The 12,886-nt window shown below is 47.8% G+C and overlaps 1 protein-coding gene across 8 annotated transcripts in view; it reads right to left on the reverse strand.

Annotated features, from left to right (window-relative positions):
• Window positions 1–1,028: 1,028 nt before the first annotated feature.
• The window catches only part of CHDH (choline dehydrogenase), a 47,319-nt gene continuing 35,461 nt past the window's right edge, over window positions 1,029–12,886 (reverse strand). For all 8 annotated transcript variants that reach the window (XM_084988634.1, XM_084988635.1, XM_013981792.3 and 5 more), the window contains 6 exons: window positions 12,618–12,769; window positions 11,759–11,888; window positions 10,462–10,596; window positions 8,998–9,140; window positions 8,453–8,555; window positions 1,029–4,527 (listed from right to left, as the gene is read on the reverse strand). In XM_084988634.1, the coding sequence (XP_084844760.1) occupies window positions 4,109–4,527; window positions 8,453–8,555; window positions 8,998–9,140; window positions 10,462–10,596; window positions 11,759–11,888; window positions 12,618–12,769 (1,082 nt within the window). In that variant the 3' untranslated portion in view covers window positions 1,029–4,108. The remainder of the gene's footprint in view (window positions 4,528–8,452; window positions 8,556–8,997; window positions 9,141–10,461; window positions 10,597–11,758; window positions 11,889–12,617; window positions 12,770–12,886) is intronic.

The raw sequence follows: 12,886 nt of genomic DNA on the forward strand, positions 1-12,886 counted from the left end.
GAATCTAGCTGTGTAATTTATTGTTTGGGGTAGTTCTCCTTGCAAAGAGCTGGTGATTGCCAGCAAGAGCTTCAGAAAGGGCCGGTACTTTGTGCAGGCCCTTCTGTAATTAACTATGCAGATTTTTTTCTTGTCCTCAAGGCTCCTCCAGCGCAGATAGTGGTAACTTAATTCCAGAGCACTGTTTTTCCCAAAGGGCTAACCTACTGTTACTGTCATCTCGGACTCTGGGTCTTTCCACTGAGTACTGGTCTTTCTATGTGGTTTACCAATATCAGTCTAAAACTGCCCTGCCAGGACTGAGTTTTCTGGTCTAGGCAATGACTTTTCTAGACAGCACTTGAAAACTGCTATTTTTATAGGCTGCAACACTCCTAATATCTGTCTGCGTTAAGCCTCATTCGAATGCTCACCTAACATTAAATTTTTCTTTGTAAGAAATATTGGAAGTGGCAGAGCATGGTTTTGTTCTTTTAGAAAATGCTTAAAATTAAATGTCTCTCTGTGGTTCCCATCCTACCCCCAGAAAAAAAATCATTTTGTTGTGTCCCCAGAAAGAGAGTATTTAGTTTCTTTCATCTTGTCTTTTCTATAATATTGCAAAATGGAAACTGGCAGCTCTGCCTTAACTATCAAGGAGCAAGAACCTTGTTGCAATTGTCTCTGTGATTTCCAGCCAGCCAGCTGGGCCAGGCGGCACCTCCCAGCTCAATGCCGAGATGTTTCAGAATCAACTCCAGGCCAGGAGGGGTGAGTTGTGAAGGAAGCTTCTTGGTGCACAAAATAGGCTTAACCTGTCCGATGAACTCTGCAGCTGACCCCACACTTGTGTGAGAAACCGTAGCAGTTCATTTCATGGTGTTTATGTTTTACAGTGCAAAGTGTCTTTGCCCATTCATTGCCTGTTTTCCTGTGAAGGTTTTTATTGTTAGGATGTGCGGTCAGTTAGTTTGTTCTGAAAACCAGCTCACATGCAGCTCCTTTCTTAGCCTCCTTGGATTCAAAAACAGACTCCAGCTATGCCTTCATTGGTTGAAAAAGTTTTTATTTCTCTCAAATGACATTCCTTCCCTACTAGGGACCTAGGAGGGCAGGTGACAGAAGCAGGGCTGGGGCCCTTGCTGCCACCAGGGGAACAAGGGTGGTCTTGAGGGCGCCCTGTGGGGACGGTGGCAGGAGGTGTGGTGGGAGAGTTGCCTGGGTCTCAAGACAAGCCCAGTGGAGAAGAGTGTACGCTTTTCCTCATTTTTGAAGAGAAAAGCACCTTGGTATTAGATCTGATGTTAAGTTTTTCAGTGGAAACAGGAAATGACCTTTGGGTGGAGGAACAAGTTTGGCTGGAGAGAAGATGCTATTTGAATTTATGGAAATGATTCCTGCAGCCTGCATGGGATGCAGAAGGGCTGTACCAAAAGGCACCAGAGTCTCACTTGCAGGACCTGCCCTTTACTGGTCACCTGTTGCTCTGATACCATGTGTTCTGGCTCATACTCTACCAGGAAGAACCTTCTGCTGATGCAGCAGCTTAAACACTGGCTTCTTCAAAGGGGTCAGTCTTCCTCAGAGGAGCTCTCAGTCAGGCTTTTTCAACCATTTTGGGGATATGTACACTCTCCCATTTTTGAGGTACTGCAGCCTTTTTGCTTGACCGAGTCTTCCCAGTTTCTTGAGGGGCTAAGTGCTGGCTAGTCTCTGTGCCCCGTGGGTCACCCGACGGTGGCTCATCCTCCCCATTCCGGTTGGCACCTTCTCCCCTCTATGGCTTCCTCAGCCAACGCTTCTCACTTTCTGAGGTTGGAGGTTCCCCTGTGGCCATGGAACCTTTAGCCAGCCTGCCCAGATGCCCACAGCACTCACCTGTCAGGGCTCAAGTTAGGAACCACCTCAGGTTGGAATATTCTGTCCTGTGTATGAACCCTAACAGCAGTTTTCCTTTTGGGTCCTGGGTATGTGACACTCACCTTCTCCTTTGAAGTGTATTTCTGTGTGTGGCAGTATTGTGAAACGGTAGGGAACAAGGCCTAGTAGCAAGAAGGGGAGAGGGGCCTGGATGCCATCAACCATGCAGGCTCCCCCTCCTGCATGTCATTTCGCGCATCCACAATCACACAAGAACATCAGCCACCATCTCTGAGGCCGAAGTCACCAGAGAACGCGGAGGTGGCAGACCTGAATGGCCACATCACCTGCCATACCCACACCAGAGGAGGTCAGCGCGGTCACAATCAAGCCTGGGACCCCCACCCCGCCGACGCCTAACGTCACTTCGCGGCCCTCGGAGTGGTGGGGCTGTGCCTCCTGCACTCCCGCTGTTCCTTCGCCCCCGTAGGCAGCAACGAGGCCAAGAAGAGGCCTGTGGGCAGGTGAGGAATCTCTCTAGGAGCAAGAGATCTTGTAGCAGATTTAGAATCTTCTTTCTTGACTCTCCCTTGGCATGGAAAACAAAACAGGCTTACAGGTAAGATTAAATAAGAGTCGTAAAGATTTTTAAAGAAGGGAAGGTGAGATGGCTTTCTTCTTTCCACTTTTCTGAAAACCTTTCTCAGAATCATAAATTGCCGGTATTGTCACCTCAATCCACCCTGATCCTGGGTGAAGCCTGAAATGTTACATTTTCTGCCCCTCCTGATTCTGGGCCCAGCAGGACAGCGCGACAGGTTTCTATGTAGCAATTCTTTTTCCTGCCATAGACAGTTTTGGATACAGCTGGTTAGAAAAATCAATCCAAAATGCATTCTGGTTTTCATTACCTTGTAATGACTGTCTGGACAAGACATCCTAGTTCAAAAAGAAGTTACAAGAGTGCATTATTGAATTTTGAGAAGTTTAAAGATGACAGAGCTGTTTTAAATGCTATTTTGTGTCTGTTTTTATCCCACAAACTTTAATCTTTGCTAATGTATTTTTCTTTCACTCAACTGTGTTTTTTACAGGATTAGGATCACAATTTTATTTGACTGCTCTTCTTGTCAGTCTGACTGCAGCCTGGTCTGTTGCCATGGACCTTCAGAGAATGAGAATTAGCAGCCGTGGCCGAAGGTGAGCCCTCTGTCTCTGCAGGCTTCACACAGAGTGGGGCTGGTTATGCAGGTTTGCTCTGGGTTTACCAGGTTTCCCTGGCAAAGGGAGAAATCTTTTAAAAATGCAAAATCATGAGAGACACCCCCCTGGCCCCCAGCCAGGTAGTCATGAGGCCATAAAGACCCTTATCTCCTGGAATGAGGCCCAGCCTTCCTCTCATCAGGCTAATGGTGTTGATAAGAATCAGAGCATCAGAGGAGTTCCCCTTGTGGTGCAGTGGACACAAATCCAACTGGGAACCATGAGGTTGCAGGTTTGATCCCTGGCCTCAGTCAGTGTGTTATGGATCTGGCGTAGCTATGGCTATGGTGTAGGCCAGCAGCTGTAGCTCCAAATGGTTGCCCCTGGTCTGGGAACCTCCATATACCATGGGTGCAACCCTAAAAAGCAAAAAAAAAAGAAAAAAAAGAATCAGAGCATCAGAGGTGGGTGGGCTGCATGGCCCTCAGAGGGACCCACCCGAACACTGTTCCTGCCACGCTCCGGGAGTGAGGTCATGAAAAGAAAGGAGAAGGATATGCCTCTCCCAGCAGGTGCTTTCCCTCTGACTAGGGATGCTGGAGGCTTGTCCCGCATCCCAGCCACACTCCACGCTAACTGCAGGGACTTTCAGCCTGAGGGGAGAGGACGCCCCAGCCTCTGTGCAGGCACTCTGCTCTTAGAGGGGCTGGCCTACAGAGTGATGCTGGGGGAGAAGCACTTTGTTCAAGTCCTACCAGGCCCCAGGAAGGCAACAAGACCCTGGGTTGAGAGCACCACGGAATACAGGACAAGGATGTGACTGGAGTTGACCATTCTCCATCAGCATCCCCTCACTTCTGCTGTCCCGTGAGAAGGCAGGCAGGAGGGCCTCCCTCAGAGGCCAACAGGGACATGCGGGGAAGAAGGAACCCATTCACTGACCAGTTACTGGTATCATTTCCTAAAGTATCTGATTCTCAGCCACTGGATCATAACATTCTAGAGCGGGTCAGGAAGGAGCAGTGGGAGCAAAGGCTGTGCTGGGCCTTCTCTGGTGGGGGCGCCCTCAACGCTGGGTAGCCAGAGTCCTCGGCTTGTAGACAGGGACATCCTCATCCCAGAGTGCTGGCCGGCCCCTGATGATGTCGGCGGCCTTCTCTGCAATCATGATGGTGGGGGCGTTCAGGTTGCCGCTGACTACACTGGGCATGATGGACGCATCAACCACCCTGAGGTTTTCCACCCCGAGCACCCTGGTCTGTGGGTCCACCACGGCCATGGGATCAGAGGGCTGGCCCATTTTGCAGGTGCACGACGGGTGGTAGGCACTGTCTGCTTTCGCGCGCACAAAGGCATCTATCTCCTTATCTGATTGGACATGGCTTCCTGGCTGGAGCTCCTTCCCTCGGAATGGTGCCAGGGCTTTCTGGGCAAAAATTTCTCTGGTCAGCCTCACACAATGACGGAAGTCATCAATGTCAGTTTCTGTCAAGGAGAAGAAACAAGTGAGACTCCTCCTCTTACCATGCTGGCCTTGCTGGAAGATTCTCCACTTAGAGAGGTTCAAGAAGCTGCCCCAGGGGACATGGTTCAGGGAAGTGGAGGTCCGAGCCACCAGGCTGCCTGTCACCTACCCATTGGCAGTTTACAGGGCAACCAAGCAAAGTCCCATGAAGCCCAAACAGGCAGCTTCCCAGAATGACACAACTTGCCCCAGAGGGCCTAGGTTTAAATCAGGGATCTGTATTTTCTTACCTGTAAAACAGAAATAAGAATGCACACCCTGACAAGCAACTATACACCAATAAAATGGACAACCTAGAAGAAACATACAAATTCTTATAAAGGTAAAACCTTCCAAGACTGAAGCAAGAAGAAACAGAAAAGATGAAGCACGAATCACAAGTATTAAAACTGAAACTGTGATTGAAAAACTTCCAAAAAACAAAAGTCCAGGAGCAGATGGCTTCACAAGGGAATTCTCCTATTCAAAGAGTTAACACCTAGTCTTCCGAAACGCTTCCAAAATATTGCAGAGGAAGAAATACTTTCAAACTCACCCTATGAGGACATCATCACCCTGAAACCAAAACCAAAGATAGCACAAAAAAAGAAAATTATAGGCCAAGATCACTGATGAATATAGATGCAAAAATCCTCAACAAAATATAGGCAAACTTAACCCAACAATATATTAAAAGGATCACGCCCCATGATCAAATGGGATTTATCCCAGGGAAGCAAGGATTCTTCAACATCTGCATATCAATCAGTGTGATAAACCCCATTGCAAACTGAAGAATAAAAACCACATGATCTTCTCAATAGATGCAGAAAAAGCTTTTCACAAAATTCTACACCCATTTTTGATAAAAACCCTCTAGAAAGTGGGCATAAAGGAAACCCGCCTCAACATAATAAAGGCCATACATGACAAAGCCACAGCTAACATACTCAGTTGTGAAAAGCTGAAAGCATTTCTGCTAAGACCAGGAACAAGACAAGGATGTCCACGCTGACCAGTTTATTTATTTTTTTGTCCTTTGTCTTTTTAGGGCAACACCTTTGGCATATGGAGGTTCCCAGACTAGGCACTGAATCCGAGCTGTAGCTGCTGGCCTATGCCACAGCCACAGCAATGTGGCATCCGAGCTGCATCTGCGACCTACAGCACAGCTCACAGCAATGTTGGATCCTTAACCCACTGAGTGAGGCCAGGGATTGAACCCACAACCTCATGGTCCCTAGTAGGATTCATTTCCGCCATGCCATGACCGGAACTTCCCACTCTGACCAGTTTATTCAACAGAGTTTTGGAAGTCCTAGCCATGGAAATCAGAGAAGAAAAATAAAGAAAAGGAATCCAAATTGGAAAAGAAGTAAAACTGTCACTGTTTGCAGATGACATGAAAATACATATAGAAAATCCTAAAGATGCTACCAGAAAACTGTTTGTTAGAGCTCATCAATGATTTCAGTAAAGTTGCAGGATATAAAATTAATACGGAGAACTCGCTCTCATTTCTAAACACTAACAATGAAAAATCAGGATGAGAAATTAAGGAAACAATCCAATTTACCATAGCAGCAAAGAGAATGAAATACCTAGGAATAAACCTACCTAAAGAGATAAAAGACCTGTACTCTGAAAACTACAAGACACTGATGAAAGAAATCAAAGATGACACAAACCATGCTCTTGGATTGGAAGAATCAGTCTTGTCCAAAATGACTATCCTGCTCAAGACAATCTACAAATTTGATGCAATCCCTTTTAAATTACCAATGACATTCTTCACAGAACTACAACAAACCATTTTAAAATTTGTGTGGAAACACAGAAGACCCTGAATAGCCAAAACAATCTTGGAAAACAAAAATGGAACTGGAGGAATCACATTCCTTGACATCAGACTATATTACAAAACTACAGTCATCAAAATAGTATGGTATGTATCAGTGGAACTTAAAACAAAAATATAGATCAGTGGAAAAGGGTAGAAATTCCAGAAATAAACCCAAGCACTTATAGTCAACTAATCATGGAAAAGGAGGCAAGAACATATGATGGAGGAAAAACAATCTCTTCAACAACTGATACTGGGAAAACTGAACAGCTGCATGCAGAAGAATGAAATTAGAACATTCTCTCACACACATTTAAAAAATCAACTCAAAATGAATTAAAGGCCTAAATGTAAGGCCAAATACTATAAACTACCTAGAGAAAGACATAGGCAGAACACTCTTTGATATAAACTGCAGCAATATCTTTTTTGATCCATCTCAGAGAGTAATGGACATAAAAACAAAAATAAACCAATGGCACCTAATTAAATGTAAAAACTTCTTTAGAGCAAAGGAAACCACAAACAAAATGAAAAGACAACCCAGAGAATGGGAGAGAAAATCTTTGCAAAGGAAGCGACCAACAAGGGATTAATATCCGAAAGATACAAACATCTCATGAAGATTTATATAAAAAATACAGCACCTCAAAAAATGGAGAGAAGATCTAAATAAACATTTCTCTAAGGAAGACAGATGGCTCAAAAGCACATGAAAAGATGCACAACATCACTAATTATTAAAGAAATGCAATCCAAACTACAATGAGGTATCACCTTACACTAGTCAGAACGGCCATCATCAAAAAATCCATAAACAATAAATTCTGGAGAGGGTGTGGAAGAAAGGGAACCCTCTAACCCACTGTTGATGGGAATATAAGTTTAGCAACCACTACAGAGGACAACATGAAGGTTCCTTAAAAACTAAAAATAGAATTACCATATGATCCAGCAATCTCACCACTGGGCATCTATCTCAAGAAAACCATAATTGGAAAAGATACATTTGAAAAGAACCCCAATGTTCACTACAGCACTATTTATAATAGCCAAGACATGGAAGCAACCTTAATGTCCATCAACAGAGCAATGGATAAAGAAGATGTGGTATAACTACATAATAGAATATTATTCAACTGTAAAAAAGAATAAAGTAATGCCATTTGCAGGAACATGGATGGGGGCAGAGTTATCATACAGAGTGAAGTCAGACAAAGACAAATATAATATCACCTGTATATGGAATCTAATAAAAATGATACAAAAGAACTTATTTATAAAATAGAAAAAAACTCACAAATTTCAAAACTAATCTTATGGCTGTCACAGGGGAAATCATGGCAGGGAGGGAGGAATTAGAATGATAGGAATAACATATGCACACTACTGTATAAAACAGACAACAAGAACCTACTGTATAACACAGGCAAATCTACTTAATAGTTTGCAATAACCTATACAGGAAAAAATAGTTTGTAATAATTCAATATGGCAAAAAAGAATGGATATATGTATAACGGAATCATTTTGGTGTATGCCTGAAACTATCACAACATTGTAAGTCAACTATGCTCCAGTAAAATTATCACATACCACAACTTGGCTGTGAGCCTCCTGTGGGGAACTGTTAGGCAAAACCTGACCTGGTGGTGGATGGTAGGGGCAGGAGACTGAGCATTTGTGCTGTGCGGAAAGAGGCAGGCCCAAGAGTGTAGTTTGCTGTTAGAGGATGCTCACAGGAACAGTAGGAAAAATGCTCTGTGAGCCATCTGGACACAGCCAGATCTCCTCACACCTCCTGGTAGATTGTTCCAAAAGTTGTAAATCTCTCCAATTGTATCTCCATACTTTAAGGGACCCAGGGCATGACACAGCAGCATGTGCAAGGTTATAGCCCAGATGCAGTGAAGGAAGGACATAACGTGACCAGTATCTCAAAAATGGGGTCCCAGGGTAAGACTCAGGGACAGACATGAACCCCATAAAGGCATTCATTCAGCCAATCAATCAATGACCCAACAAGCCCAGGCTTGGGGAGACAAAGGTGGCTAGTGAATTACCTGTTGACAAGTAGTTGGGTTGAATCACAGGGTGGTCATGGGGGTTGGCACTTCTCAGTTTGAGCCAGCCCACGCTCGTGCCCCGCATGGGCCCGACATGCACCTGGAAGAACCCAGAGGAAATGATGACCTCTATCAACCCCCCCACAACTTGGTTTTTTAGAAAGGCCCCAGGTATCCTGAGCTTGGGGACTCAACACCCAAAGTCAATTAAGAGTGGATACATTTCAGCATCTGCTTGTATCTTAACCACTTTCCTTCTCCCAGGGGATCAAAACCACCTCAATCATCCCTGCCTCTCTGCTTTATATGTGATTGTTCAAAACCTTTGGGGCTAGCAGTCCATTTCTAGTACTGAGGACCCAGAGCACCTGCCCTGAGCTGAGTACAGGTCTCACCTTCCCATGTGCCACGGAGCCTGCCTCACTCCATCACTGGAGCCCCCATTCCCTTCCCTCAGACACCCTGAGCTGCTGGAGGGCAGGGTGCAGGCTTCTGAGGCTCTACCCTGAAGGCCCTGCTGCGCAGTGAGACCACTTGCCCACCTGGTAAGCCTCCTGCTGCGTGGGGACCCGCCCATGGTCGATCACCTGGGATGGCAGGAAGTGGAACTGGATGTCCGGGTGGGGGACCCCAGGCTGGCTCCGGATGAACCCACCTGTTTCCAGATGGGCCGTGGCTCCATACCCTGAGGATCAGAAGAGGATGAGGCAGAAGTGCAAGTCTGAACATGACAGGTGGGCCAGCCTTCCCCCTCCCCGGCAGCTCCTTATCTTCCTGGCCTGTATTCTGGTGCCTGGACCAGAGTCTTTGACACTGACTGTCCTCTTTCCCCCCAGGTGGGCTCACCCAGCACCAGTGCTTTCAATATCAGCTCCCTGCCAAGGGGCTCCAGCTTTACCACCTCCTCAACTCCACTGCTGCCAACCTGCCTGTACGTTCCCATGGGCATCCTGAACCCAGCCCGGCCCAACCTCCAGCCCCGGCTGCTCCTCTCAAGAGCAAGGTTAAAGTCAGAAACTCCTCCCTCTTCTCTGTCACCCACCATCAGCCCCGCCAGAAAGTCTCATCAGCTTTACCTCCAAAATCTACTTCATTCCACCTACTCAGCACTACCATCCACACCCCGACCTCCGTCCAAGCCCAGATCACCTAATTGGTGGCTCCAGTGTGTCCTTGCTGGTGCCCAGCCTACTCTGTGCCCCCTGCAGCCTGCCCTTCATACACAGCCCATGACCAAGCTTGCAGCCCTCTTCAATCAACTTCCCACCACTGCTGCCTCCGAGGTGCTACAGTATCCCCAGTCCAACAAATATGTTCTTCAAACACACCAAATGCCTAGCCCCAGGGCCTTTGCAGGCATTCTTCCTGCCTCTCAGACCTCCTGCCACCATTCTCTAGTTTTATTAACATCCTGACTGTTCCCTCACTGTACTTAAGACTTAGCATGTTTCCTTCCATCATCTCCACTAGAGCGTAAACTCCCTGAAAAAGCCTGCCTCATTAGCACTTCTCAGGACATAGCACAGCACATGTTAGGTGTGTGAGAAATGCATGCTGAGTGAATGAGTTAGATTTCACTGCATCATTTCCTGGCCAAACTCACTACTCTGAGACTCAGCAAGAAACCAAATGGAAAATGCTGAGAAATGGAAGCTGATTCTGCAGTCTGGCACCTAGTGCGTTTTCTTCTGGCCCCTTGGACCTCAGACAGTGTCCAGCACAAGGCCATTCCCATCCACCCACCAGGAAGAGCAGTACCTAGCCCCTGTGAAGTCTCACCCTGGGCAGGCTGTGTTTATCAGGTCTGGTCCTCACACAAGCCTGCCACACAGGAACTGTTTATCCCTATTTTTGCAGATGGGGAAACCGAGGCTCGGAGAGCTGAGATAAATGGTACAGCTCAGTTTCAAACCAGCAACCTGGGGCTCCAGCCTGTGCTAGGCACCTCTGGAGGGAGACTGTGCTCCCACAGACCATCTCCCAAGGTCATGGATGAACATGCCCACCTGTGAACCTCCAAAGCCACTCCAGGCCAATCTGAACCTTCCTCAAGGGCTTCTGTGCTGAGTGGAGGGTGATGGGGTGGGTGCACGCCTGCTGGATGTATACCTCCAGGTGGTCTTGCAGATTTTGGCCAACTCCTGAAACCAGAGGGAGTGGTGATGAAAATGTCCCCCAAGGGGACTTACCTGGCCTCTCAGGGTCCCCCTGGTTTTAAAATCTTTTTCCCCATCCACTTATCTGCCAGGCCAGCTCCTGCTCATTCCCAGGGACACCATTCTTACACTCCAGGCCAAGTCTGACTGATTCAGACTACACTGATGACTACACTCCAGCTGTTGCCAAAGCTGCCTGCCCTTGACACTCACTCTCAGGGCAGCACCTGTAACCATCCAGGTGCCTTCCTGTCAGCACCCTCCACAAGGGCAGGGCCCTCCCCCTATCCCCTAACCCCAGGGAAAGAGGGAAGCAGGCCCTTCATGTTGTGCATACCCTGCCTGAGCTCATCCAAGGTCAAGGGGACGCTAGGCAGCTCACTGTCATGGACAAGTATGTTCACAGACCTCTTATGATGACGCCTCAAGGCAAAAAGGCCCAGATCTCTGGGAGCTTAGGTTACAAGAGAGGGTGAGAGGGGAGTTCCCCCTGTGGCACAGTGGGTTAAGGATTCAGCATTGTGTCTATGGAAGTGTAGGTTCAATCCCCAGCCTAGAGCGGTGGGTTAAGGATCCAGCATTGCTGTAGCTGTGGCACAAGTTGCAGCTGCAGCTTGGATTTGATCCCTGGCCAGGGAACTTCCATATGCCATGGAGCAGCTGGGAAAGAAGAGAGTGGGCAAGAGGGACAGGGCCCAGCACCGGAGGACATCAGAAAATAAAATCTCTATAAAATAAGTGTTAGGTGTTAGGCCTGGGAGAAGCGCCTTCACATGAAAAGCAGGTCAGGGTAGCCAGTGAGTCCTGAGGATGGAAAACAAAAAGGCCTGGATCCCTCTCGCCCTAGGGCTGCCCTGATAACCTGCCTGAGCCTGGCCCAGCAGGCCTCATTGGCAGATGCTCTCTGATAGAGGGGCCCCACTGCTGAGAGGGATGCGATGGCTGGGGAGGGAAGAAAACAACACAAAGGCTGGGGGACCCCCTGGGGTCCAAGTCCAGTGAGCGCACTTTCAGGCTTGTGGGAAGAATGTGATTGGCTCTGATGAGCTCTGACTCCTGTCCCCTCCCCACTGCATGCTGATAAAATACAATAAACTATTTTATTTAGCAGAGCTGCCTCTGGGCACGGTGGGGGATGGGAGCTCACCAGGAAGGTGGCATACCACTGGGATGCCCAGTTTCTTGAGGTCATCTGCGTTGCCCACACCAGACAACATGAGCAGCTGTGGAGAGTTGATGACACCTCCACTCAGAATCACCTCCTTGCTGGCATAAGCCTGGAAGAGACAGGTGGCCATGAGAGTCACACATCCCTTCTAGAAAAGCCAGTCACAACCCCAAGAATGTGGCCTTGGCTTGGCATACCCTAGTGTTGGGTGAGGATCCTGCTCAGAGGCCCGTGAGCGAGAAAGAGGATGCTCAGGGCACCAATGTGTGAAAGCAGCTCGAACTTGCAGCTATAGCATGTGTGTGAACATAAAGTGTAGTTCATACTCTGATACATTCTGCAACAGCCCGGCAGTAACAATGGCCTTAAAAAGAGGACTGCAGAACTTAAATGAGATAAATAAAAGCAGGCACGCGAACAAGCAGTTTAAATAAACCACGTGGTGAGCCAGACCTTCATGTACGATGCCCAACGATCCTCACATGCTGCCATGTGGAAAACAGCACAATGCAGAAATAGGGAATGTGATCACTTGTATGGGTTTTAAAGCCTCTCATATAAATTATCAATTTCTGGACAGGTGTGGAAAGCAGTAGCAGACAGAGGTTCATGGGGATACTCATGCCAGGGTATCATGGGCCCTTTGCAGGTGGATGGATTGGGGCTTCCTCACCTCTGCCAGGCTACTGCTTCCTGAAAGGCCCTGGGGACAGTCTTTCCCCACTGTGCTGATGGGGACAAGAGCATGACTCCTGTCCACAATGAGCACAACCACGGGGTCACTGCCCATTCCCTCCCTTCCATGTGAGCTGCACACCCCTGGAGATAATTCACTCACCCTGTGGCTCTGGCCATTCTTGATATACTCCACACCTACTGCACGGGTGCCTTCAAATAGCACCCTACTCACAAGCGTCTGGGCCTCAGCTGTGAGGTTGGGGCGACTCAGTGCTGGGTGCAGGTATGCACAAGCCGTGCTCCAGCGCTTGCCTGCGGGACAATGCAAAGAGATCAGGCTCAGTCTCTGCCTGATCCCAGGGCACCGACAGTGCAGGACCAAGTGAGTAAGAACTAGAAAAAGAGGGGATATGCCCTTCCCCTGACCGT

This window comes from Sus scrofa, chromosome 13 (assembly GCF_054392235.1).
Source record: "Sus scrofa isolate SSC_HxYL_T2T_F1_AM1 chromosome 13, Sscrofa_HxYL_maternal_Yorkshire_Landrace_v2.0, whole genome shotgun sequence".
In the NCBI taxonomy this organism is placed as follows: domain Eukaryota; kingdom Metazoa; phylum Chordata; class Mammalia; order Artiodactyla; family Suidae; genus Sus; species Sus scrofa.